Source organism: Chlamydotis macqueenii, chromosome 25 (assembly GCF_036417535.1).
Source record: "Chlamydotis macqueenii isolate bChlMac1 chromosome 25, bChlMac1.mat, whole genome shotgun sequence".
Taxonomy (NCBI): domain Eukaryota; kingdom Metazoa; phylum Chordata; class Aves; order Otidiformes; family Otididae; genus Chlamydotis; species Chlamydotis macqueenii.
Window position 1 is genome coordinate 5,907,522 of NC_141580.1, and position 26,867 is coordinate 5,934,388.

At 43.3% G+C, this 26,867-nt stretch overlaps 1 protein-coding gene across 7 annotated transcripts in view; it reads left to right on the top strand.

Annotated features, from left to right (window-relative positions):
* GPATCH8 (G-patch domain containing 8) overlaps positions 1-26,867 on the top strand; it is a 56,299-nt gene that overhangs the window by 8,028 nt on the left and 21,404 nt on the right. For 3 of the 7 annotated variants that reach the window (XM_086766540.1, XM_086766534.1, XM_086766539.1), the window contains exons 2-3: positions 7,905-7,979; positions 15,954-16,026. In XM_086766540.1, the coding sequence (XP_086622666.1) occupies positions 7,905-7,979; positions 15,954-16,026 (148 nt within the window). Of the gene's footprint in view, positions 1-7,904; positions 7,980-13,840; positions 13,859-15,953; positions 16,027-24,584; positions 26,527-26,867 lie in introns of those variants that run through there. The other 4 variants (XM_086766536.1, XM_086766537.1, XM_086766535.1 and 1 more) reach the window with 4 other exon arrangements.

Here is a 26,867-nt window from a genome sequence, read left to right on the forward strand (position 1 = left end):
TTTTGGTTTTTTTTGTTGTTGTTCTTTTTTAATCTTTACAGTCATTACAGTGAACAACAGGAAAAGGGATGATTTTGTTTTGGGAAGCATTAACAAAGGCTTTCCAGGTACCAGTACAAAGCTGGTTTTGTTTCGCTTTTTATAGTTATAAGAAACCATGTGGCCTTTAAAATTATCCAAGAAAGATTCCAGTGTGAGTGGGGTTGGATGGAGCCATCTTCTAGGTGCATATTGCTCTTAAAAGTGTATTTTCTTCTGGGTGTGTAATGAATATTCAAGACACACTCCTAAGCTGTGCTTTCCTGGAGTAGTTTTTGAATTCTCTGGATGGATTCCTAAACATCAACACGGTTGTCTGCATCAATTACATTTTGGAGATGTTCCATTGTATAGAGTCATCAGGTCCTGCCTAGCTAAAAAGGGCAGCATAAATTCCTCTCTGAGACTGCAGTCAGTGTACGTAGGATCTTCTCTGGGTCTTGCAGAGAAATTACAAACCCGTTACACTTGGATTGTGTGTGATAAACAATTGATCAGTTGTGGTGAGGTGGATTTGGTTTTAACACCTTCCCTCTCTGTCTGTGTTGGCTGAAATTTACTGGTGAGGTTAGTAGATCATGGAGTTGATAGAGCCCCACAAATAAACAGAGTAAGAGATGGTGCTGGCAGACTGTGTCACTTAGACCTTTCATACAGGATCCTTGCCGGGAGATGGGTTTGTTCTCCTGTCTCTGTCCCGTGTGTAACTCTATAGCTGCTCTCGGTGGTATGTGTCACCTTGAGGCGCTGTGAGCTGGGTCAGTCGAGCTCAGGACTGGGCGAAACTGGAACTGGCAGTTCTGGTAACGACTGACCAAGCCAGAAAGGTTGTGTTTTGGTTTTTTTTTCCCCTTTTTTAAAAAAAGAGAACTAGATGCAAAATGCAACATAAAATGAGATGAGTGTGGATTGTGGTTTGCTGAAATTCCTAGTCTTTGGGCTAGGCAGGAGTCTGGTGCTCTACCAGGTCCTCGCAGAGCGATCGCTGTGTTTGTCTCTTAGCCGCTGCGCTGGTGCTGGACTGGCGGTGTTCATGGAGGTGTCGTGGGCGAGGAGCGCTTGCAAGAGTTGTGCTAGGAGCTGCTCAGCCATCTTTGGGAAAAGCCAATGGTTGTTAAGGTCCCTTGTCTCCTGAAGGGCTCATAACTGCTCAAGCTCCTTTAAAAAAGGAAATTTAAAATTTAATAGAATATTTGCTTCTGGAATGAGAGTCCTTTTTTCTTTGTCCGTGAAGGCACCATATGCGTGCAGGCAGCGAGGATTTTGGAGAGGTGGCATTTGCTCATGTGTGTTCAGATGCTGCTTCAGCTTCCTGTGCTCAACTGTTGGGACCTGGCGTCTGTGCTGACCTGTCCCAAGACAGCTGCAGGATATGTCAGCTGTGCTTTCCAGCCACGGGAGCCGAGACCAGAGGGCACTGCAAAATATTCTGTGGCTTGTAGCCAATGCAGTCTGCTGTGGCTTTATCTGCGCCAGAAAATGGCCTTTTTTTTTTTTTCTTGTGGGTACTCATTTCTCTTTTTAGATATTCCTAGTGTCTCAGCTGGTGTTTTACAGCCTTCAGAGCTTTCAGGAATGGGGATTGGGCTTGGTTAAACATTTTAAAGTAGCATTTGTGGGTAACAATACTGAATTTTATGGCTTGACTTACTATTTTGGGGAGTTTAAGGTTTATTGATTGAATTGGTGGATAAACAGAATACGTGCAAGTGGTGCTGATTTGCTTCAGTGTTTTAAAATTCAATTTTCTGAAGCAAATGTAATATAAATGTGGGGTTTTGAGTCTTTTCCTGATACTCTATGAGAGTAAAACTATTTTTTAATATCTAAGGAGCACACTGTGCTGTTTTCAAGTGCTGTTAAGCAATCATGATCACGCTGTGCTCTTTTCCAGTGCGTTTAATAAATAATGGCGGTGAGTATAGTGAGATGTTTCTGCAAAATTACTTTCTTTAGATTATCTACACAGTCGGTCATGGGAACAGGTGTTTCTGTGCACCTTTCTAAGCTGGTCCTGAAATTCAGTACGGACGTAAGTAGATTGTTTCTGCTTTGACACCTCAGCAGCTGCATTCTGTGCGCCCCTCTTCAATCATCCCTGGGTTTTGTGCTCTCAGGCATAGGCGTGTGGTTTTGTGCTGGAGTCTTTTCTTATTTTTACTCTGTTCACACAGTTGAAGGCATTGTCCCTGTGGCTTGTGGAGCAGGCAGTGTTTTTCCCCAGGTATTCTTATTCCAGGCTCTTCGTATGTAACTTCTGTTGGGTTTCGTAGCTTACATCATCTTCTTTCGTATTAATAATACTGTTCGTGTAACTGAACTCTCTTGTTGAGCAGTAACTGAAAGGACAGCTGAATGAAGGCATCCTGAAAGAAAACCATTGCTTTCCACGTCTCCATTCTACTCCTCTTTTGTTGCAGTTTTCTCCCGTCTTCACATGAGAGCTGTGTTTCAAGGTTTGGCCTAGCAGCTGAAATGAGGGTGCCACACTTACTTTTCTTTTGAAATAATATAGGGATGACTTAGGGCTGTTGATAAAAGAAACCACTAATTCCTGTCAGGAATGTGCACTACATGGAATGTGTTCTGCATGCTGACATCTTAATATCCTCTGTGTTTGGACAGGTTGGAAAGAGCAGTCCAGTAATTAATATCCAGGGAGGTCTAACAGCCTTGAAGTAGTTGTGATGACTCATTGTGCTTTTCTCCGTGCGCTGACAATGCTGTACGTGACTTAGAGAATGCAGTGCTCGGAAGTCGGGTTTGGATTCGGATCCACCCTTTTGAGGGGTGAGAGGGAAGGAACGGGCATATTTTTATTCTGTCTTGTAGTTATAAAGGTGCTTTTAAAAGAGATCTTTTCATTGCCTAGTAATATCTGTATGGCCCTGGATGCTTTGTCTTTGCCCACCTTCAGAAAAAGGTGCCTCGTGTAGAGGAGAAAATTAATTCTGTGATACTAAACCTACTCTGATAAATGAGCTTAAATCGACAATTTAACTTGCATTGAGTCATTTGTTGGCAACAATTCCTGCGACTGAAGATTTTGGGATGAAAGTGTAATTAAGTTCTTAATTTTTTTTTTAATTATACTCACTGAGTCTCGCTGCTACCAAGATTTGGGACCTTGTAAGTAAGTAAGAAAGAGCAGTACTCTTTCCCCTTAGCTATTTAACTTGAATTGTTTCAGAAAATACAGTGACTCCACTATCTTTAATCGTGGACAAAATGGCATTTGTTGGGCCAGAGCGCTGAAGTATTTACAATCCAAATAAGGGAGAATGAGAGTCTGAAATCCTGCATGGAGGCAGCTTTTCCTAGTTGATTTTCAAATGCTGTATTCATAACTCGGCAGTTAAGTGCATGAGGGCTCCAGGACGTCAGGTTTGGCGAAGAGCTTTGTGGGAAGATCAAACAATGGGAAAATGAAGGAGAGGACATGTGACTGTGAGTAACCGAAATGGGTAGTTAGCCAAAGTTCAGATGATATTACACAAAATTACACAGGACACAAACACCTTGGCTCCTGGAGATGAATGCAACAAGGAAACTAAATGTTGTGCGTGGTGTACAATAAGGAATGTTTGGATGTCAAAGGCTTGTCCTTCTCATCCAAGCAGTAAAATGCGTTGAATTTCTGTATGCTTGTAGTGAAGCACCTAGCGTCGGAGAACTTGCTGTAGCACAAAGTGGTAGCGATAAAAGATGCTTAAGTGGAAACCTCTCAGCTTCTTTGCTCTGCTATTTGAGGATGGAGGTATCATCTGTAAGAAAGTGATATAAGCAGTGCAGCATGTCTTGTTTTACAAAGCGGAAGTGAGGAAGGCTGATACGGGCAGCTTTAAAATGGAGGGCAGAGGATGAGGGGGAGGAGGGCACTGCATTCAGCCCTGATACCCTTGTCCACAGGAGCAGGTGAAAACTTTGAATTAGCTAAGAGGGCCAAGATTTTACTATATCTCTTTAACAGTCATACAGGGAAGAAGTTTGAAAACAGGTTTTGAGTAGTGCTGGTTTTAGTACAGCTGTTATTTTATGGCCTGATACCCATTTTGTAGGAACTGAATTCTTCCCTTCGCTTACAGGTTTCCTCACGTCTGCAGAACACACAGATCAAAATCGTATTAGCATGTGGGCTGTGCTTGTGGTTCATGTTTGCCAAAAATGTAGTTTAATTTCAACAGTCTCAACATTTAGGGTTTAATTAATTGTTAGATTTAAATGTTAAAGTATTTTATCTTCCTCTGATTCATTGTCTTAAGATCTAGCAAAACAGAAGCGTTATATGGATCCATTTGATGTGCCAGGTTGAAGGATTGGAAAAGAAGGAAAACAGATGGAATTCCCCCCCCATCCCTTGCTCCAGGGATGCAGCAAAGGGACAGACTGTGCTGCCTCCAGCTCCAAAAGGCTTGTGATGGCCATGACGGCAGACAACATCGCCTTAACAGGTTGTTTGTTGTGGCCCTGGAAGCGAGAACCATTTAATCTTCTTGCTTGTCAGGTACCATGAGGCTGAACATGCTCATAAATTTGACCTCAGTGTGACTGTTGGATTATTATCCAGGGTAAGCTACTTGGTGGTGGAAGGAAATTTTTTCCTTTATAATTTAAGTATTGATAAATAAAGAACAGTCTCGGCGATGAGTATTGATTTCAGTTCAATTTGGACACTTTGTTATTTTGATGCCTTAAATTACCAAGTCTGCGAACAGTCAGCTTCCTAATAGAGTGAGCAGTTTATCAGCATCCCATGAGGGCTCGTTCCGGGTGGCGTTCGCGTACCCAGGAGTTCGAGGTGATGGGAAGCACCCTGCCTGTTTTGAAAGCTCTGGTGTTACTATTGCTGTTATTTGTAAAAACAAACAACTTATCCCCACTCCCATTACTGGTAATAAAAACCCCAATAGATGATAAAACCTAAGGTATATAAATTTATAAAAGAAACCTCAAAACATATGAAGTGAATAATAGTAGCATCGCTGGAACTTAGAATTGCTGTGTTTGCTTTCATTTGTTTGTCTTTGCATTTGTCTGTGACGTGGTGAGCATTCAGTCTTTTACGTAGTTTCTGGGAGGAGACATTGTTTTTAAGCACAGAAAGAGAGTTGTGAAGCCTCATATCAGCAAGGGATGCTTTCAAATGGGAATTGACCTTTGTCAAACAATGACAATGGGCTTGGCAGGCAACGCGCCAAGGAAGGCGGTGAGTAGGTAGAAATATTTTGCCAGCTCCAGGTAATTTAGTTGGCGTATCCTGAGCTATCTGCAGGCAGCAAATCATGTTGTGAAATCAGATGGGGGGGAAGCATGTCTTTGTTTTTGCTGAGAGTGTTTTGAGTCTTTATCTGAATGTTATATGGATGTAACTTTTTATATATGAAGTTTTAGTGTGTTTTTGCTAGCAGTCAGCAGTGCAGATTCATTAGCAGCATGTGCACTCCTGACTGCTTTTATTTTCCTGGACACTACTTTTTGGGAGGCTGGGCCGTCTCCTCCTGCCACTGAGGCCGGTTTTATGGTGCCTTCTCCCTGCTGGGCTCCCTGACTACACGGCACACGTGTGTACAGTCTGCACATCTACACTCTGCCTGTCTCCGAGGACTGCCAGCTTTTTTCAGCAGCTCGACGACTCTGTGTGTGATAAGCTGGCCTTCAGCTTGCTCCTTGAAGGCTGTCCAAAAAAAAAAAAATGGATGGGAGTGGACTGCTGCTTGACTTGCAGATTAAGCCCCAAATTTGCTCTGGAGAGGCCGTGGGAAAGACGACTACTGGGAGCTGAGTGCAACCTGGGTGAATTATCACTCTGGACGGCAGATGATGTATGGGCTGGCAGTTGGGGCACAAGTGTCAAAGAACGTTCTCTTGGCAACGAGTTCTTGTCAAGATGGTCTTTTGCAGATTTGCATCACTGGATACGAACACTTGTTCCAGAGGATTTTTGGAGGCTAGTGCCTGGCTTGTAAAATTCCCACAAGCAGTCCGTTACAACTATAATTTGCTCTTTCACATGCTGGCTTTCATTAACATTATTGCAGAAGGAAAAACTGGTGTTGGTTGAAGGGAGGAGAGTGACAACATGTTTCTCTTGGCAGTGGTGCTAGGTGCTCCCGCTCAAAGTAATTGCGGAGCCTGGACGCAAATGAAAACTGCCGGGTGTTTGGTGTCGGCTGAGTGGCCAGGAGGGTTCCAGTGGCACTGCAGGCCTGGGAAAGGAATAGGGGGTGACAGCCGAGGCCTTGGCACCTCCTGGGGTTTCACAGGGCTGTGATGCTGCGCAGTGCCCGGGGAACTTGGGAGAGCCCGCTGAAATGACCCCCTTTGGTGGCTTTTGTGCTCCTCTCAGCTGCAGGCTGTTGCTCCTGTTGGCTTTTCAGCTTTCAGCTAGAAAGACTTTTTTCCTTTCCAGGTCTGTGCTAGTGATGGTAGATGTTAGTGCTACACCATGGGCCTGCTGAATGGCTAAAAATGGTTCACCATGTTTGGAATTTCAGGAATTTGTGGTTTCGGAAACCTCTGAAATGACAACAGAGGTTCTTGTCCCCCCACCCCGAAACAGCCATTCCCAGTGATGGTGTTCCAGCACCAATGGTTATTCTGGAGGACAGACTGCCATTTGCCTTCCTAGATCATGAGCCCTCTATGCTTAATGTCTTGGCCAAAGCAGGACAAGATTGGATTTTGCTGTAGCAGATGCTTTAGAAGGGTCGCTTGGCTCAAGTCCCTGCTTATTTGTGTGTGGCACTGTGCGTACCCGGCCCCACTGAGTAGGGGAGAGGTTGCCCTGTTCAGAAGTCAGCGAGCTGGAGGTGGGTGTGATGTACACTGGTGCAGACTGGGCACCGTGCACCAGAATAAGTCCTGTTTAATTTTCCTATTTTAATTGTTATACATGTCCAGTCTGTAGGACTAAGGATGTTCCGTGGGGTTGCTCTGGGAGCGTAAGGAAGTGAGGTGCCTGGATTTATCATTCTTTGTAGCATTTTCTTTGCCGTGTGAGTATCTGCACGCTTTACTAGTGCGCTTGCCTGTGTATCCCTTGATCCGTCTCTCTTTCCTCAGACATGTTCCTCAGCCCTGTCACTTTTTGTGTAGTTTAGGTGCTGTGCTCACAAACGCTTTAAGCTGGTATGTTTGGAATAAGCAGTTCTGTACGTGTGTCCCGGCATTCACTGTGCCACCATATGTGCTCGTGTGGCCGCATGGCCACCTGGCTTGGGGGGCTGCTCGGGGTTGAAACTAACGGGTTTTTTGTATGTTGGAGGATCAGTTCCGGTGATGGTTCACTGTGCAGCTGCCTGCGTTCAAGAAAAGGGCTGCTCCAGACCATGAACAAGTGCCATGGGCACAGGGAGAGGTTTCATTTGGTACCACTGTGGTTTTTTGTTGACTTAAGGTGTGTGAAATTACATGTATGCCTCAAGCAATTTGGATTTCCTGCTGCAAGGAAAGCTTTACTCTTCTTGAAAGAGAAAAGACAACAAAAAACCCTTTTATAGCGGTGGTGGGGTCATCAACTCCTGCTTCTTGTCCTGTGTGGTTTTAAGGCCAGCACTGGTACTAATAGCCAGTTTTTTCATAGACTTCCTAAAGAAAAAAAAACCACAAAGTATTATCATAATAAATGCTTGATATTTGGCAATTTCCGCAGTTTATGATTATCATAAAACTGGCTTAGTTTTTAGTATTTTTTTTGTTATTCTTATAGCCTGTATACTGAATTGAGTCTGGATTTAATAAATTCATTTGTTTTGCTAGCAAAATTATGTAAAATATAACACCACGTACAAACCTGAATCTTGAAACTAGACTGTTGGAAATACATTCTCTGCTGTAGAGCTAACAACCCTCATCATCTTTTCCAGGGCAACCACTTTGATCAGTATGAAGAAGGGCACCTGGAGATAGAGCAAGCATCTCTAGACAAGCCTATAGAATCGGTAAGATACATACCTATCGGCATCATCGACCCACCAAAAATTAGGCCGTGATCGGATGCTACTTGATGTGAATGTAGTCAAATTTGATAGGAGCGGGCATCTTTTCATCAGTACGGGGTTGATTTTTTTTGTGGGAAATTGCATGCTGAGATTAAGTGGGTCTGGGATTTAAGCTTTAAGTCATTTTCCTAAAACTGTAGGAGTCTTTAAATTATAGTTCAATGTGTTATTTCAGAAATTATTTAAAATAGTACATTCATTCATAGATATTTATTTTGTTAAGTTTTTATACTTTTGGTTGAAGAATCAGTTTAATTCATATGCGAACCTGATGGAATAGTGTAGCAGAATGTATTCGGATCCTCCTTTAGTTTATATTTTTGGAAAGCTACTGGTGTGTTAAACGTGTTAGAATGACACCTGGCAGTATGGAAACACCAATGTGGTCCAGTATTAGCGTAGTCCTTCCCCATGAATCTGAAACTGCACGGAGAGCTTCTTTAAAGTATCGCTTTATTTTTAATTAGGCACAGAGGGTACAGCCACAAGATGGGGAAAAGTTAAATTTTGTTTAGTTTTACCTTTTTAAACCTCTTAGAGCTTTTTAATTTTTCTCTTTGCAAAGCATCTTCTGCTAGTCTTAGGCACAATAGCTTGTTCAGCCTAAACTGCGCCTAAGTTTGGCACTTAGCTTTAGCTAAGTTTCATTTGCAGTTTCAGTGTGACAGCAAGAAAACTTGTGAATAATTGAGGGTCACGTAGTGGTGTTCTGATCAAGACTAGATTTTTATTAGTAAAGTACTTCTCAAGTATTTCTTTTCCCTATTAATTTAAGTTATCTGTAAAAGTTTCTTCACGTTAGTTTGCACTTAGAAGAAACTTAGTGTTAGCAAAAATCAATATATATTTTTCATTCTGTGTAGGTTGGTGTTTGTGTGTGTTTGTGTGTGTGTGTGTTAGATGTTTACAAAAAATTTACACAACTTGGGGTGTTCGACATTTTTCTTCCGCAGCAGTTGGCCCATATTAGCTAAGCAGCCATGATCTGGTTTGTATTGCACGGTCTGCCTATTTTAATTTCTTCTCTAGGGTTTCCTTTCCCCCTTCTTATTTCTGTTCTTCTGGTCCAGTGAACACTGCATATAGTACCTACTGTCTTCATGTGCTGGCATGATGCTAGATTTAGGCATGGCAGTAATTGATGACGCATGAGATAATGCTGCAGAGATGGGAATTTGTATTCAGTGTTCTACTGAATACTTCAATCTTGTCTTGTGATGTGGGGATTTTAATTAAAATGCCAAGCTTGTTTCCTTATGTGAATATAATGAGCAATACTTGTTAGTAGCCTACTCTATGCCACGCTGGAAATCAGCGTTTCAAAATAATCCAAACGCCACTTACAGATGGGACTGGTTATCTGATTTCTAAAAGTGTTCTCCCAAACAGAGGGCTGGAAGTGGTCACGGATTGCATCTCTCTGGTGCTCTGGAGGGAGTAGTGCCCACAGAAGTACGTAAAATGTGAACGAGTGCCCTGGACCCAACGGCACTGGCACACAGTGCAGCTTGGATTCTCTGCAGATGTAATACTTCGTTGCAGTTTGATTAATGTTGAACTGTGGCAGAAAAGTTAAAATTCAATTACAACTTTATTCATATATATATCTCCATCTACATACAGGACACTGTTGTTAACCTTTACAACTTTCTGGTAGGTTTTAATATGTCCAATTCAGCCTTGTGGTTAAATTGGAAAACAGTTTGGAGAATGGCTTACCTCTTCGGGAGGAGAAAGAGTTAAAACCTCCAATTATTCTAACTTTAAAATCCAATTTGCTTCACCCCTCTTTTGTCTGTAATAAGAGAAACAAGCATTTGAGGTATAAGACCCCTAGCTTGGGACAGTAAACTCTTGGAACGAGCCACAGAACTGAGTAAATGTGTGCTCTGCGTTGTCGCATCAGCTGTGGTCTGTGTTGGGCACACTTGAGCTGGCTTCACCTGCTAATGCCAAAATTGAAAAGCTGTGACTGCTGTACAGGGTGGCTTTTTGGTGTCATCAACAAGCCTGGTGTCAGAAAGTGCAGTCAGAAACGAACCACTCACTTTTAAGATTAATCTTCACATTGTCTTAATGAAGTACATTGTTGATTCTTAGAAGTGTATCTGTAGATGGGAAGCATAAATAATTTTGTCATATTTCCTGACACCTGTGAAAATGATTTTACTTCCACACTAGTGAAGACTTATATGCTTTTTAAATTGGCAGATTGCACACATTAAAAGAAGAAACAATTTTGTTGTCAGTGTAGTGGTGTACCTCTCCTGCAAGATTTTTCCCTAGCAAAGAGATGCTCATACTGCTTTTTCTACCTTCCTGTAGAAGGTACTTTATGCTGTTTGCTCACCCAGAAGTGGAAAACATCCTTGAACTGAAGTTGAGAGGGAAGGAGGAGGGACAAGTATGCAAATACTACACATCTAAACATTTGCGATATTAACATTTATTCACAAATTGTTTTATAATCCTTACCCAGTTGTCTGTTAGCAATTCAAGTGACCTTTAAAAAGGAATTGGCTCAGAGTAATGAGTGAGAGCCCATGCTTCACATTATGGAAATAGTTTGTATGACAAACATTTTTGTATGAGGAAGGATGTTTAGAACAATAGCATATCAAAGCACTTTCCAGTTAATGGTTTGGTTATTCTGCAGCCTGAAGAGTGGATTAAGTATATTCCCTTAAATGTGCTTCTTGCAGCTTCTCACATCCTCTTAGCAATATGAAAACGCTTTAAAGACTAAAGGTAGCTTGCATTTGGAAATCCCAGGGGACAGAGGATTTCACTGGAAGTTTCCGTTTGGCAATCACCGCTGAAGTGAGATCCATCTCTGCAGCATTATCTGTTGAGAGGTGCTGACTGTACTGCTACAGCATGCAACTCAGAGGTGGCTGGAAAAATAGGTTTGGGAGTCTACAGATCATTACAATGTTGAAATGTGTCCTCAATTAGCATACTAGCATTTTTGTTCCCTGGAAATCCTGCTTTGTACAGCTTGTTTAGGCCAAGGATGTCTGGACTGAAACATGCGACTATAACCAAAGTACATTTATGGAAAATAGAGCTGACATGAGCTGGTGGGTGTACGTAGCCTAAATGGGATGCCAGCTATTTTCCATTGCTAAATTGAAGAAAATATTTCATATCAATGGACTCTTCATAGCTGCAGATACTGGTTGTTTCCGGCCCCCCCGCCCCCCCCCCCCAACAAGTAACACTTTTTGTTGTTCTGGTTTGAAAGACGCTGCGCTTATACTGGCTGTTCACATCAGTGCAGCCACTGGTGTCTGGCTTCCTTGAAAAATCAGAGCACTTAACCCTTTTTGAATTTCAAGAAGCTGCATGTATTTGTTTTAAAATACTCTAAGTGCACTGAGTTCAGGTACTCGAACGGGAAGTCAAAGTATTGCAGCTTTAATAGAATCCAGATTTTCTTCACCTGAATTCCTTATTTCTACTTGTTTACTGAATCTTGTTGCTCTGGATTCATGGTTTTCTTTGTCCCAGCAGTGCAGATCAAGGAGATAGCAGTGTACCCTTAGAGCCTACACAAGCAAGCGGCCCTTCCCCTGTGCAGGCAGCGTGCAGGGTGCCAGGGAGTCAAACCGAGCTGTCGCTGTTGCAGGCTGGAGGCGAGACTGCGTATCACTCACTTATCCTGGAGCTTGTTAGTTTGTCCTTGTCGTAACTAACAATGTCCCTTTTCCCCCTCTCTCTGATCTTGCTGTTATACAAGGAGGTCCTTGAACAACACAAGGTTTCAGGCTTCAGTTGGTAGCTGTTTGATGACAGGCTGTTGCAGACGGTGGGAGCTGAGGCTGGGTTTTGTCGCACCGTATATCTGTACAGATCTGTGGACTCCACTAGTTCCAAAGTGTAATTTGATGAGGCTGCTGATTTGACATTTAGCAGTAGCCATATGTGGACAGCGCTATAAATAATGTGCTTCTTGAAGCTGAATGGTGTAGCATTACTATTTGGCTTTTCTCTCTAGTCTTCATTGTGTCATCTGTAGTGAGCTATAGGTTTTGTTTTGGGAATCTTTTCAACCTCTTGTTTGCATGGGTTCACCCAGTAGCATCTGATCCTTGCTTATAGATTCCTCGATACACAGTCAGCACAGCTTACAATCCACTCAAGAGGCGTATGGCTCCTGCCGATGCCGAGAGATAAACGATGTGAACGTGACACGTGGGGTGGCGTGGGGAGCTGATTTGTGGTTTATCCGTAACGCAGCTCAATCCACCAACTGCGGATTGTATCCCACATACAGCATCATTAAAACCTCTCAGTTCTTGTACGCATCTCTTCATTGTATGCACTTTTATTTTCTATAGGCTAGGACCTTTGTCAAAAATTTGTGCTGGGGATATCCTGATATCAGGAATCACTGATACCGGTGGAAAGCAATCAAGGGCATCTTGTCAGGACATGGGATGGGGAACTGGGAGGCCAGTTTGAGCTGCTGGAGAAGGTCACTTTGGAAGACAATTTTCCAAAGTAGCTTAGCCAACTCCCATGACAGTTTGGTGAAGTCAGGACCTCCGTGTTTCCTACACGCTTTTGGAAAAGTCACGCTACGTCTGTTATGCAAAGTTCTCCATCTGTAAATGGAAATGATCTCTACTGAACAGCCCCAAAGTGGCGAGAGTAATGCCAGGAGGTGTAAACAGTTCTGTCAGGAGACTGTCAAGCCACTCTGTCCTACGCTGAGCATCCCGCCTCAGTAATTGGCTGCCTCAGTAATTTTTATTGTGGCTGTAACACAAGGAGCTCCAAAACGATAGAGTAAGAAAAGGAGGAGGCTCATGCCACCTCTCCTCTGAGAAATGGGGAGATTTCCTCATTGGGCTGTTAGCATTTTTTGAGATCAGTGCAACTCTTCCTGTAGGAAAGTTGCTACAACACAAGAATAATTTATTAAAAAGAGAATTCTTGACATCAACAGGAAGTTTGGTGTAAGAAAAAGACATCTTTTCTATTTGAAAGAGTCCACGCTTTTACAGAACTTGCACTTAAAAATGCAGTTTAAAAAAAAAAAGCTACCAGCTTTTTGGTGCCCCATGTCAAATTTTGGTCCCAGTAACCCTGGCTAACTCCCCAGGCCACCACGCTTTGCAGGATGACTCTCACGTGGGAGCCTCGCAAACTTGGCCTTCCATAACTTAATTTTTAGGACAGCGTTTATGCAAAAGAGGAATCTTGCCAGTCAGGCTCTGTGAGGGGTCTACAATAGTGATTTAAAACGGAGGAAGAAGGTAGAATGTGGCTGGAAATGAGCAGACTGACTAGGCTCCAAGTCAAATGTCAGTATTAAACTCTTAGGGTTGTTCTCCGTCTTCAGCGAAACAGAAAATGCTCCATTTCAGATCAGTAATATTGAAAATTAGGAGGTAGTTTCACTGCTTAAGCAAACAAAGAGAAGCAATTGGAGGAGGAAAACATCCCCTTCCTGGGAGCAGAGAGGGTAATATTCAGGCGTCATTCCGATTGATGTCAAACAACATGCGACCATCCTCTTGAGTGGCTTTGTAAGAGTGGTGCTAATGTGTATAACCCTTCTAAATTTTTCTTTTTTCCCTTTAACATTTGTTTACCCCTTCACTGTGTCAGTCACAACACACCGCTCTTGAATCTCCCAGCTGGTCTTGACTTGTTGAATTTATTTTATGCTTTCACTCTTCTTTAATAAATACATTACTTGCAAGCAGTGAATTGAAAACAAAGCAAAAGAAAAACTACCATTAGTGATTGGACAGTTTCTTACTTTGTGTTACATTTAACTGTTCTTTTGACAGCCCAGTTTTTAAAGCCAGGTTCGTATGGAAATGCTTTCACTCCACTTGCACTGCTTTTGGAAATAGCATACTGCTTCATCTGTCTGTTTATTTTAGTGCATTCATAACACAACACAGCACAATGTCTCCTCTCCACTTCACAAAAAGATTGCAAAGCATTCCTTGTCCTTTTCTTTTTTTTTTTTTTTCTTTTTGAAAATGCAGCCATTTTTGTCAGCACCGGCTTTTCAAATCGAATTCAGTAATCCTTTGTCAGACACAGTTGCAATGCTAATTAATGATAGAACAATTAGTGTGTTATCCACAAAACCTTTCCACTTCGGGCCCCTTTTGCGTGAAGGACTGCCAGTTGTTGAGGCCGTTAGAGATACGGGCTGCAGCAGAGATGTTTGCAGGTAAGTTTTTTGTCCTACACTTCCGAACCAATAATCTGCTCCGTGGTTTTTGTGGTTGGAATCCATCTTTGTTCATTTTTCCCTTTTTTTGGATATACTGATAGAGCTTTTGTAACCAGGCATTTCCTTACCTCTCCTTTTTTTTACTTTTTTTTTTTTTCTTTTTTAATGTGGCCCTAATTATGTCCTGGGGAGAGCCGGTAGTGCGGGACAGATGCACTTGAAAAATACAGGGACATGAAGTGCGTTGCTCTACTGGTATATCGGGGGGGAGGGGGGGGACGGACGACGGACACCTTAGTTAATACTTAATAGAATCTTTTTGAGGAAAAATGTATCCATGCAGCCAACATCTTTGGGAATATTGTGTCTTTCAAGCTGATTCACCAAAGTTCTGCAAACAGTGTGGTAATTTTCAGTGTGGAGTGAGTGAAAAAAAAACCGCACTGCTATTCTGATTTCTGATGGCTGTTGATGACTTGGTTATTTAATTAAGGAAACCTGCAGCATATATGGCTGCTTTTTTCTTTTTTTTTTTTTTAAGAGTCCATGTGCCACTCAGTGTCACGGGTTCATGACCTGTTATAATTTGGGATATTTGTGATATCTTGAATTGTGCTTTGCCTTATGACAATTAATACTCAACGAAAACATCTGTTTTAATTTTCTATGATCAGAAGGTGAACACAGTCCTAACCAAGGTCCTTTGAGGAGCTGACAGCTGGTCACTGCTGGTAAACTGATCAATAAGGGATAGGCAGTCAGCTTTAGATGGCTGCAAGGGTGCCATTAGCACTCTTGTTCTTGGTCTGGGGGAAGAAATCTTCCATTAAAACCATAATGAACTCCACACAGCCGTATTTTCAAAAGCTGACACTTAATTGCTGCATCAGTGCTTTTCCACTTATTCCAAAATAGCTTTTTTTTTTAGGAAGATGAGACATTGTGCTTATTGTTTCCCCTACATGCACTAATGGTTCCTTGCTGTTAACTTACTGCTAGGCCTGTTTCATTCTAACATCTTAGTATTTTTGTTAGTTTACATGTGAAATGCATCACCCAGTCTGTGCTTGAGCTCATTTTATTTAATTGATTTTTTTTTTTTTTGGTTTACTAACCTCACTGTTTTTTCAGTTTAATATTGGCTGCATGCTAGTTTATATATATACATATATAAAAAACCCAATCAAGTCTAGCCTGGATTTTGCTATGATTGTGTTTTGGTTTCTAGTGGTGGGGCAGTCTTGCGCTTACAACTTACTCAGTATTATCAAAGCCTGATACACAAACAAAATGACTAAAAACATTGTGGATTTTCTTTACAAAAAAATCTTAAGTGGTGCTGTCTAGGTGATGGATATGATTGTATAAATAGCTTGATTTTATGCTTTTTACTGTCAATTTTTATTGGTACACTTTATTTTCTCCCACATTGCTTTTTTATTTTTTTTTATTTTAAACGTGTTGCACAAAAGTTGCCCAGCACACCATCAGAAAGTGACCGTCCCTGATACCCCGTCCCCCTGGAAAAATTCTAGCCAGCAATTTTTGACATTTGTCTTTCCCTTTTCTTGGGCATATATTGCCTTTTCAGTAGCATTTTTTTGCATGCATATATGTAGAAAATCTCTTGCTCATCACATGTTTAAATGTCAGCGGGAAGGGAAGAATATATTATTGGAATATTTTTGGTTTGTTTTCTCTGTTCTGTCTGTCAGGATAATATTGGACACCGCTTACTCCAGAAACATGGGTGGAAGCTGGGCCAGGGATTGGGAAAGTCACTGCAGGGTAAGTCCAGTAGCTTGTGTCTGAAACGTTCAACAGCAGCTTCAATCCTTCACAAAATTATTTCTGCTTTTTGTTCCTAGATTAGGTTTTCTTTCCATTATTAATATATCCAAAGAAATGCACTGTTGAGTTTCATGTTTAGCAATTTGCAAGTGGAAGCTGCTGCCTCACTTACCGGTACAGGTTAGCCGTTACGTGTGTGTTGTGTACGTGGAAGAATCACCATGTTTGGCCTTTCTGGAGGGAGGTGAATTAACTGCCTACTTACTAACAGGAAGTTGTGCAGCTTCTAAAACTGTAATAATGATATTCTGCTGGCTGCTTTGATATTAAAAGTATTGAAAATACAAGCTAGTTACGGTGATCTGTGTGCATGATTCACAGTGTCAGAAGCCATTAGAAGGCAGGTAAAGGGGCCCACTGAAGACGGAAAGTGGTGACAGAGGTTCTCATGGATGGGAGAGGCTCACTTGTAGTTTCTCCACAGGGCTGTCATGGATTTGACTTATTTCTGTTCCCCAGCAGTCTATTTGTCAGGGATTTAGCAAACCTTGAGATGCTGTAGTGTTAGTTGAACCAATGCACTAGTCCTCGTGCTGTCTTCAGGCGAAATTCTTCCTGTGACACGAAATCCTGTGATTTAAGCTGAGCCAGTGCTGCCCGGTTTGTGAGTCATTCCCTGGCCAGTGGTTCCTGTTCTGCAGAGGTCCTAGCTGGGGTGAAAGCACACATCCATGTTGTCTTGAAAAAAAACCTGAAGGGACTGCTTCCTACCAGTCACACCTTGTGAACTGCCTATGTGTGCAGCATCTGCCTTTGTGGGAGACATTGGGAGTGAGGCGCTTAGTATTTCCCGCAGGCATGAGGCTGTGTGCCCAAGGTTTCTGTAGAAACCTCTAGAACTCTTTGAAATTCAAGTGCGTCTTGAGTTCCTCTGAGTAACTGACTCGTGTTCCCATAGCCTTGGTCTGAGGACCTGGGAGCACATAACTGGACTTCCATGGCCCACAGTGAGCCCATTAGGGAGATAAATATTTCTGTGCTGTGGAGGACTGTCGAAAGGTAACGAGGTTTCTGAACTTTAAGAATGCATATTAATCTCTTGGACTAAGACACTCTTAACTTCTGAGGCAGAACTGCATTGGTAGTTAATGCTTCTTGCTTCTTCTAACATGGTTTCATTTGAAATCCCCTGGTTAATGCATGGCACTCTTACAGTCCTGTGTCCTGTTCTGGTGCCAAAGCTCAGGACGTGGTTGTAGTTGTCACCTCTTGGGCTTCTGCTTTGGCATGGCGCTCACCGAATCTGTAATTTGGTCTGGTTTCTCTTTTGGGTGCCTTGTAATGCTCTGTGTGTCACCAGCGTGGAAACACAGAGACCTAAAAGAAGCTAAAGCCTTCTCCCAGCCCCAGGCGGATTCAGCAGCGCAGCCCTGGGGGGCCCAGTGCATTGACATGACAGAGTAAATGGCAGATGACTGGATAGCCTTGAGTTTGGGGCAAGGGGGGGGTGTCACCGTGTCCTGAGGATGAGAGGGACAGGGCTGCCCGCGGGGCTGATCAGACACTTGCATTTTGATACTTACCCAGATTCAGATTTTCCCACTGCACACTTCAAAGCCTTGAATCTGTGCCGTATCTCTTACTCACATATTATTGAAGCTCTGGTGATTTGAACTGCCGGGAAGCTACAGACAAATCCTGGGTATGGGCTGTGAGGGTTTTCCTGCGCCTTCTGCGTTTAGGTAGAAATGCAGGAATAAAAATAGCCAGTCTAGTTTAACCCAGGTAGGTGCCAAAACCTTCCTAACGCAGACTTTGCAGAGCAGGAAGGAACTGCCTAGTGCCTTTCACCTTTCATCTGTCAAACGTACAAAAAGCCTCTCTGGCTGAGGTGCTGGGGAGGCAGAGGATGCGGAGAAACGCTGCTGCGTCAGTTCTGCTTGACAGAAAGATGTCAAGGGCACTGCCTTAGTCACGAGCAGCTAGAGCCTGTGCCTCTTGTTTGTGGTGTTGGTGATGATCGTGTTAGGAGTGTTAAATTCATTATCCAGTGACCTTTTTACGTTAATCTTGGATCGTCCCAAAATCCAAATATAAACTGCCAGGAAGGAAACATTTGCATCCAATTTGAATCTTACTCTAGGAGTTTGAAGAGTACAGTCACTTGATGTGCACTGAGAGTGAAATAGCAAAACAAAAAAGTTCTTCCCCCTTCTGCATTCCCTTTGTCTTCAGAAAAGACCGAGAGAGATTTCTAAAGAGATGTAACAAGAGTAAGTGCAGAACATCTCTATTAGCTCTGCTCGCTTTGTGCTGTGCTTGAGCCTAAAATTTTAAACATCGTGTGGCTAAGGGGTACAGCAGAGGTGGAACACCTTCAAGCAGGCTTTAGCTGTGGGATGCAGAAGGCCTTTGCAACAAACCCTCAAAACCCTACATTTTGGTTGAACTGATATGTTGAACTGAGATGGCATTCATCTGTGCAGTTGACTGATTAAGCAGGAAGTTGATGTGTTCAGTGTGCTTATTTTTGTTATGTAGCTTTTAATTCTAGATGTTCAGCTGAACTGGGGCTCCCTCTTTGGTTTTGGTGAATCTGGAGGTTGTGCTGCATTATACTTGCCAATCATCAGTGCTTATTTCTTCTAGTAAGGCCATTACGGTGTTCAGGAAGAACTTTGTGCTGCAGGACTGCACCGCTGTGATGGCTCCCTTGGCATTAACTAGCTGCTGTGGGTGTAATCCAGCAGTGAGGGTACTGAACTGCTGCTCTGAAGGGAATAGCCTGAAATTCACACTTAGCAATTGCTGGTGGTGAAAATCTGCTGTTGTAGTACAGAGGTACCCAGCAGATTGGTTCATTCTCTGTCAAATTTCAGCAGTAGAGTGTTGTACCTACTGAGGCTGCTGCCTTATGTAACTTGTTAACCGTGGTAGCTGGTGGAAGAGCTGAGCCACTGGGGTAAGAAAAAGCGAGTAATCCATGTCCTTACTGACACGGCTGTCGTAAGAGAAGCTGTATTCTAACTGTAACACATCTGCATCTTTTGTTTTATTTCAGATGCGTATTGAGTGGAGTATCAGACAGGGATAGCGCTGTTGTCTCTGACCGTGCAAGTGCTAGAATTCTGGTTCGGAGAAGCTCATAATGAATTCAGCAGTCATTCCTTTGCTCATCTCTTCTCCTGATGTTTTTCACATTTTTTTTTTTTTTTTTGCACAAACAACTTATGTTATATTTGGAAATGACGTTTCATCTTGCTAACAGCCAGTGAATATGAAAAAGCAGAAGAGGAGTTTGTCAGTTGACAGGGAACTTTTTAAATTTTGAAAGCATGGCTTGGGGACCCACATTTCTGTAGAGATTGTGTGATGGCTCTGCTCTAACCAGTGGGGAAAAAGGTGGCTGGAGACCATTTCCTCTTTGAGGAAGAGCAGATGTAATTGATAATCTAGAAATCTGTGGTCTAGCAAAAAAAAACCCCAGAACTTGCAAAAGATGTGGTTAAAAACACTGTCTGACCTTCATGTGGAGTCCTGTGCTAAAGGCGACTGAGGATTGTGAACAAAGCAGAGGAGTTACGTAAGAGTCAGAAGGGGAATGAGAGGGCTGAGGGAAATCTCGAGTTCGAATACTCTAATGCTTTCTCTTGGAATAAGTATTTCATATTAAGTTAAAGTACTGTTATGAAAAGCACTGAGCAATTGACATGCAGAAGTGGCATCACTTTAATCATACATTTGAAAATATTTTTACAAGCTCTTCATGTTTTCCCTGTGTTTTCAATTTTTTGACAGTTCTTGTTTAAAAAAAATAATTGTGCTGAAAACTTCAGTTTTCTCTTTTGGACCTGGGTGTCTAATATGAGGTAATAGTACTCTAGAGGTATAGGTGCAAGGCTAGAACCAGTACTTTAATCTTGGTTAATTAGACTGGGGAAAACCGAACAGAGTAGGTGAGTGCTGCCCTTAGGAAGACAAAGGCTGTTTACTTGCTTTGGAAGACATGAGAGTGTGACTGCTCTTTCTGTGTGCCTCAAGTGGATGACGTGTAGGTCATTTTGCTGTGTCCTAGCATTTCAGACTGGCTGATGTTTTAATTTGGCTCTCTTGAATCGGTCATCTAGCTCGTTTGAGTCATGCCCAAAGAATTCAGTGGCTATCTGGGAGGAGATCTGGGCTGCAGCGGGTATGGTGGGGGATGTCTGATAGAGCTGCACAGGGCAGACCTGATGGCCAAGATCAAGTGGGCAGGCGTTACGAGGGAGTTAATGCCCCCATCTCTGGTGTTGCGGAGCTAATTCCCAGCCATGCATCCTCCTGTTCTCATGCTTACCCCACTGCATCCTCTGTCCCAGCAGGGCATGGGGAGAGAATGAGGGTGGGCAGCCCTGAAGAGGTGGTTTGCCGCAAACAGAGGTTTGGAGAGTGCGGACCGGTCAGTTAGGAAGGCTTCTCAGATGTTTACTGGTCGTACGGAAGGGACTCTCAGGAATCACAGACTGGTTTGAGGGACTTTGAGGGACCCTCAAAGCCCACCCAGTCCAAACCCCCTGCAAGGAGCAGGGACATCTCCAACGGGATCAGATTGCTCAGAGCCTCGTCCAGCCTGGCCTTGGATGTTTCCAGGGATGGGGCATTGACCAGCTCTGGACAGGTCTAGCTCATGCTTAGCTAGTTGCCCTGTGAGCAGAAGCTGGGTAATAACATGATTATTAAACACGCTTTTCTAGATTTGCATTCCTAAAGCCCTCTCTTAGGGAAATGTGTTTGACTGCAACCTTGAAGCTTTAACAACTGCTCCAGCACCTGTACAGAAAGCAGTGAAGTGTCCCTATCCCACTAGCTGTCTCCCTTCACGCAGTGTGTAGTGCATATTTAATTTGGTGCATTTAAAAGCATTGATTTAATTCACACTTCTGCAGCATTCCCAAGACTGGGATTATCCTGGTCTTTTGTGGTATCTCTGAGAAATGATTCAGAATCCAGTATTTTGCTGTGGCAGCAGACAACATGGTTTTGTCATGGTATAGCTACTCTTAAGTATTTTTGATTCAAATAGTTTAGATAATATGGAGTTTTCATGTAGAACTGGAAACTTACAGCCTTGAAACTTTGTGTTTGCTCGCCGTTGTCTGTACGAGGCAGTCGGGCAGCCCTTTCATCCCTGGGTTGTTGTGGTGAAAATGTTACTTAGTGTGAAACAAAATTAAAGTTTCAAGGTGAATGGCAGTGCGTTGTGGGATGCTGTTTTGTGTTAGTACTTGGGTTATCTCAGGTTTTCAGAAAACAGAAGCAGCAGGTGGCTGTGTTTAGAAAAGGGAGGTCCCTTTTGGGGCAGCTGAAGGACCAGTAGCTTTACCTGTAGCCTTTGGTCCAGAAGAGATGCCTTCTGTCCCCCAATTCCTATTTAGTGATAGCTTCCTGGGGCTGGTTGACTCTTCCTGGAGAGCAGCAGTACTAACGTAACGCTGCCGTGGAGGAGGTAGGCTGCCTGCGGTCAGAGCCGGGTTTAGCGTCATGGGAACACTTGGTGCCGTGTAAAGCTGTGAACCCTTCCTGCATGCTTGCTCTCTTCCACTCAGGCTGAAAACAATGAACTCCTTACAAATTGTCAAGACAGTGCTGTTCCTGTTGATCAAGGTGTGCTGCACACTCCTGGTATAAATTGTCCTGCTGACGCAGACAGAAGCAGTTACCACTGTGCATAGCAGAACTGTGATTTGATTTTTATCCTTTCATAAGCATATAAATTATCTAACAAGGTAGCAAAGTCAGGTATGTCAAATTTGTTAGAAGATGTTAGAATTCAGTCCCTCCATCTTACTGTGTTTTTGTTGCATGATTTTCAGTTAAAGCACAAGTGGATTTCTGCTCTGACTTGTAAATCCTGTGACGATAAATATCGTCATACTCCCTCCCCCCCCTTTAGTTACACTATGATGCAGTTCTTATTTGGCATTTTTTTTCGCTAGATCTGTTCAGACAAGCTCTTTTTTTCCCTTCTTGATGTAAAGGATGAGTAGAATGAAAGATCAGAACCATCTGAAGGAAAGGCTAGGCGATGTGAGCGAGGAGGAGAGCCTGCCAGTGAAGAAGCGATCCTGTGGCTAAGCTGTTCTCTGGCAGCCTCTGTGATCATTCTCTTTGACCACTCGAGCAACTGAGATCAGTTGCAAATGTGATCGCTTGGCAGCTGCGGCTTGGAGAAATAAGCTCAGTGTTTGAATTCCAGAGGTTGCGGATCCTGGCTCAGTCACCAGTTCACCAAATGGCTTACAGCTAATATATTAATGTATTTTTCCATTTGTTAAATCCTCTATCTCCTGACAGCAGACAGAGTAGATGTTTGTCAGGGCTTGAGAACACAGAACAACGAGCATCTGAGGAAAAAAAAACACCATGAGGAAATGAGGAATGTTATATTTCTTTCTGGGTTCTGAAGCTTTGTAGTAAATACAATAAAACATGGAAGAGAAAGATAAAAATGTTGAACAGTGCCTTTATTCATTAAGTATGGAATGATTTGGCAGTTGTACTCAAGCAATAGATATGAACACAATCTTATCTTCTTGTATCTTAGTGTGTCCTCACGGGAACCTGAGTTCTGGCATGGACTAGCATTTCCACGCTTGTGTTTGCTTCGTCAATCACTGTAATGGTTTTAAGACTAGTGAAGCTAGCTTTGAAAAATCTGGGTTATGTGGCTTTGAAAGCCGCTATCATCGCACCAGTCTTCGTGCCCATGTCAAAATCCACGAGACCACAGCCCTAAAGGCAGGGTTTACTTCGTTCCTCGGTCTCCTTTGGGGGAAGCAGTTGCCTCCTTGTTTGCTTTCACATGTGCAAGATCCTTCCTTCGATTATGGGTGATAAGTTTTTTGGGTTACTTGAGTGTGTGTAGTCAATGAAATCGTTATCCTTTCAGTGACACATGCTTATCGTGACGGAGATGTCCTTCTCTTGGCTTAGTGCCAGGCTTTCTTGCCCTCTGTGTTCGTATAATGTTGAAGCAGTTTTATTAAACTGTGAAAAATGAGTGTGTGGGAAGCAGGCGGTCCTGGCCGTGCACAACCTGCCCTTGCAGTGCAGCCCTCTCCACTGACCGAGACAGAGTAAGACAGCAGCTCTTATCTCTGATTTCTGTTCTAGACCAACCAAGATTTATGTTCTTGCTCTAACATCTTCCACCTTGTACTTCAATACTATTGGTCATCATTTGGGTTAGGGATGTATTTTGACCCACTCTGCTGCGTGCCTTCCCTTGCAGAAGTTCAGGGAGCTCCACTTGGTTTTCTGCACGTGTCGCCCTTGGCTTGTGTGTTGAAAAAGTTTTGAACTACCGTTTGAAGTTTTCCACATGATTGGAGTGTTTGCAACTTCTCTTTTGCTCGTCATTTCTCTCCTGCTTAGCAAGGATTAAGTTCCCAGTGCAGTTTTTGTGGACTTGGAAAACAGTTTCTCCTCACTGGGACTTGGTGCTTGTCACTGAGGATGACAGACGTTTCAGACTTCATTTGAATCTCTGGATTCTTTGGGACTCCTTCCAGAAATCTGACATAAACAGGATGAGCTCACACATATAATTCCCAAAGGAGACCAGGATAAAAGGTTCCCCTCGTTTGTTTGTTTCTTAGCTTCTTGCAGCAATCAGAACTAGCTTGATAACACAGCGTCATTTTTAGCCAGTGAGGGGCACCACAGAGCATGCCAGGGCTTGTTCACCAGTAAAAACTACTGGATTTTCTCATCTCTCCCCTTTTCCTGCACTGAATGAGGAGTCTGAATTTTCAGTGTGACAGCTGTTGGGCTATCAAAACATGCAGTAGGCCTAGGGAAATTTTGAGAGCTTGCAAAATCCTAATCTTTGAAAATGGAACTCATCCATGACCGCAGTGACTCCTCCCTCTCTCACATCTGCGCAGAGGCCACCTGGTTGAGTGACGATCACACCCTGTGTCTGATACCTGGCTCTGGGCACCTCTGTACCTTTTACAGCCCGCAGCGAGGTTTGGACCGCAGGTGGCCAAACAAACTGACCCTTACCCACCAGTGGTGTGACCATGAAACGCCCCGTGCTGCCCTCGCACAGCCGCGTGTCTCGTCTCTGCTGCTGTCCCAGAAGCAAGGAAGACCTCCCAGAAGGCTCTCTTACCAAGGTTTTGTTTTCAGTCATAACATAAAGATAGCGCGTAAGTAAAAATCCTCTGTGCTCAGCAAGATCTCCTCCCGTTGTTGGTATCCTCCCAAGATGCTTAGCTCATTAAATTCTTGTCCAATGAAGAGTGTGGTATCAGTTAGTCCTCCAGGGTTATATTCCAGGAAGCTTGTACCTGGGAGGAATTTCCATTAAGATATCAGGACAGTGAGCAGGATTAAGGCTGTTCTTGTTACCTCTCTGGTGCTTACATGCTAAGCATAAGTGATACGCTGAAATGTACTTGATTGAATTATCTTAACGCGTAATTTGGGGGTTACATCTCTTTTTTCAGTGCAAGCATTCTATTTTCTCTGTCATTAAACAGACCTTAAGAAATGTCTCGTATCTGTTGCAGTGCATGATACTGCTGGAGGGAGGAGTTCCGAATCTGCAAATTATGGATGAAAACTGTTTTCTGTTTTGACTGCTTAAAAAAAAAAAAAAGGTAAAATGTGCACTCATGTTGACGATGCCAGCGTTTGTAGACGGGCTCAGATGGCAGGTCCATCTGGTGCAGCGTCCCGTTTCGAAGAGCAGAGCCGTCTCTACCCGCTGTGTCCAGAGACGGAGCGCGCACCCTGCAGCTGGCAACTGAAACCGTAATCCTCCCAGTGCAGCATGGCTTGGTGTCTGAAACCAAAGCCCCGAAGCGTTAGGATTAACTCTTTTCCCAAGATTTGTTAATTTATATCACTGCTGGCCAAGTATTTGCTCGTATCCGGTAACTTTGTGCAATTAAAAAGGAGTGAATCTGGAGAAGCCTGCCTGTGCTGCCTGCGGTCTGCCTCCTCGCTGCCGCCGCAGATCTCTGGGCAGGCACAGGGCTCCTAGGAAGGAGGGGGGCTGTCGGGATGTATTTGGGGGTGAGCAGTTTTTCACAAGCTGGGAGAAAGGTCTCCCCATTTCTTTGGGAAGAGGAAAGCAAAACAAGTGCATCTGGTCAGTTTAGAAATCTCATATAATTTCTGAATTAAGGGAATAATTACAAACTTGATTTACTTCAAGAGACTGGATTTTCTAAGGTGCAGCTTGTGCAAGCTGTTTCCTTTCCCATCCTACTGGAGCTTTATTCTTTTTCCCGTTGTGTGGAAGTATTTTATACAATAACCCTCTCTGCTTTGGGGTTTGTAGCCCATGTAATGGCACCAGTCTGTAAAGGAAAGAGTTTGTGACCTGGTTCAGAAATAAAATACGTTTTCTGGGATGCAGGGGGCTGGGGAATGGACACAGCTCTGTGTTCTGCATGATTTACTGTATGGGGGGTTAGTTGTTGGTGTGGCAGCTTTTGCAACCTGCAGAGTGGCATGAAGAGTGGGAGTTGTTGCCCTTTCCCGAAACGTCAGGTTTTCTACTTCAGAGTGTGTCAGTGTACTTGAAAAGGGTTGGCATGAACCCTGAACCTGGGAGTCCCACAACACCAGAGAACCTTGAAGTGCTGCTGAAGAGCACGTTGTCATGCACAGTGTAGCTCTGTGGAATAAATTTTTTCAAGGAAGTTCTTTAAAAGGAGAACTTCAAGAGCTTAGCTTAAGAAGTCCCATTTTCCCCTTTGGCTGTTCTCCATCTTCCGCCCACCCCGCTTGGCAGTCAGCAGGGCGAGAGGTGGCCCTTTGGCACCGCCGAGCTCATGTCTCTCTCTGGCTGCGGCGGCTTTCTGAGGACATGGAGCGAGGCTCCCGCTGCCCCGGCCGCAGCCATGGTGTTGGCGGTGGGGCCCGGCACCGCTGCCTGTAGCTGCAGTATGTGCTCAGAATGCTGGAACTTGGCGCTCGGCAGCTGGATGTCGTGCTGGGTGGCTGTGCTGGCCGGCTGCCGTGGTGCTTCGTTCATAATGGAATAATGGTGAGATTCAAAACAGAGGCATCGCTTTTTGCATTGAATATTCTCCTCTTACCTGAAAGCAGAGCTCCTTTTGACCCAAAATATTGGTAGCTGCCTTAAGATCCTGATTTGTTTCCTTTATAATCTGCCTGCTCAAATGTGCCTCGATGCTGCTGCTGTCACCAGCAGCTCAGACTCTTCCAACACCCAGAAATTTCAGGTTGCGAGCGCAGCTCTGAAAACAAATAAGTGCTCAAAATCTACCCGCTGCCTGATTCCCCAGGGCAAAGCATGGTGATGGGGTGGAGGGGTGAGGAAGAAGCCTCGTATTATTATTTTATTTTTTTAACCCATCCTACCTGCCTACTACAAACGGCCTGTTTTCTGCCCCTGATGGTTCCTGCCTAACAAATGGTGTTTCTTTTTTACAGCGTTATGATCCTGGACTTGTTGTGGTGATGGTAAACTTAGCAGTGGTAATTTTTTATTTTCAGACTGAATTACTCCTTTTGTCATCAGTGCACCAATATGTTAGGCTTACTTTCTCTGTTGTAGCCATCATCCTTCTGCTTGGTCTTTCATTTTCCTTTCCTTTCCTTTCTTTATGCACACTTGTCTGATCCTTGTTCATTAAAGGGTATTGCTAAGAAGGGATGTTTCTGTTTGTGTTAGAACTGCCAAAATCAGTTTAAACATAAATTTCTAATACTGTCCAAACTTGATTTTTTTTCCCCCCCAACACAATGGGCACTAGCACTTGCTACTGCAATTTCCAAATGTATAGATTAAAAAAAAAAAAAAAGAAAAAAAAAAAAAA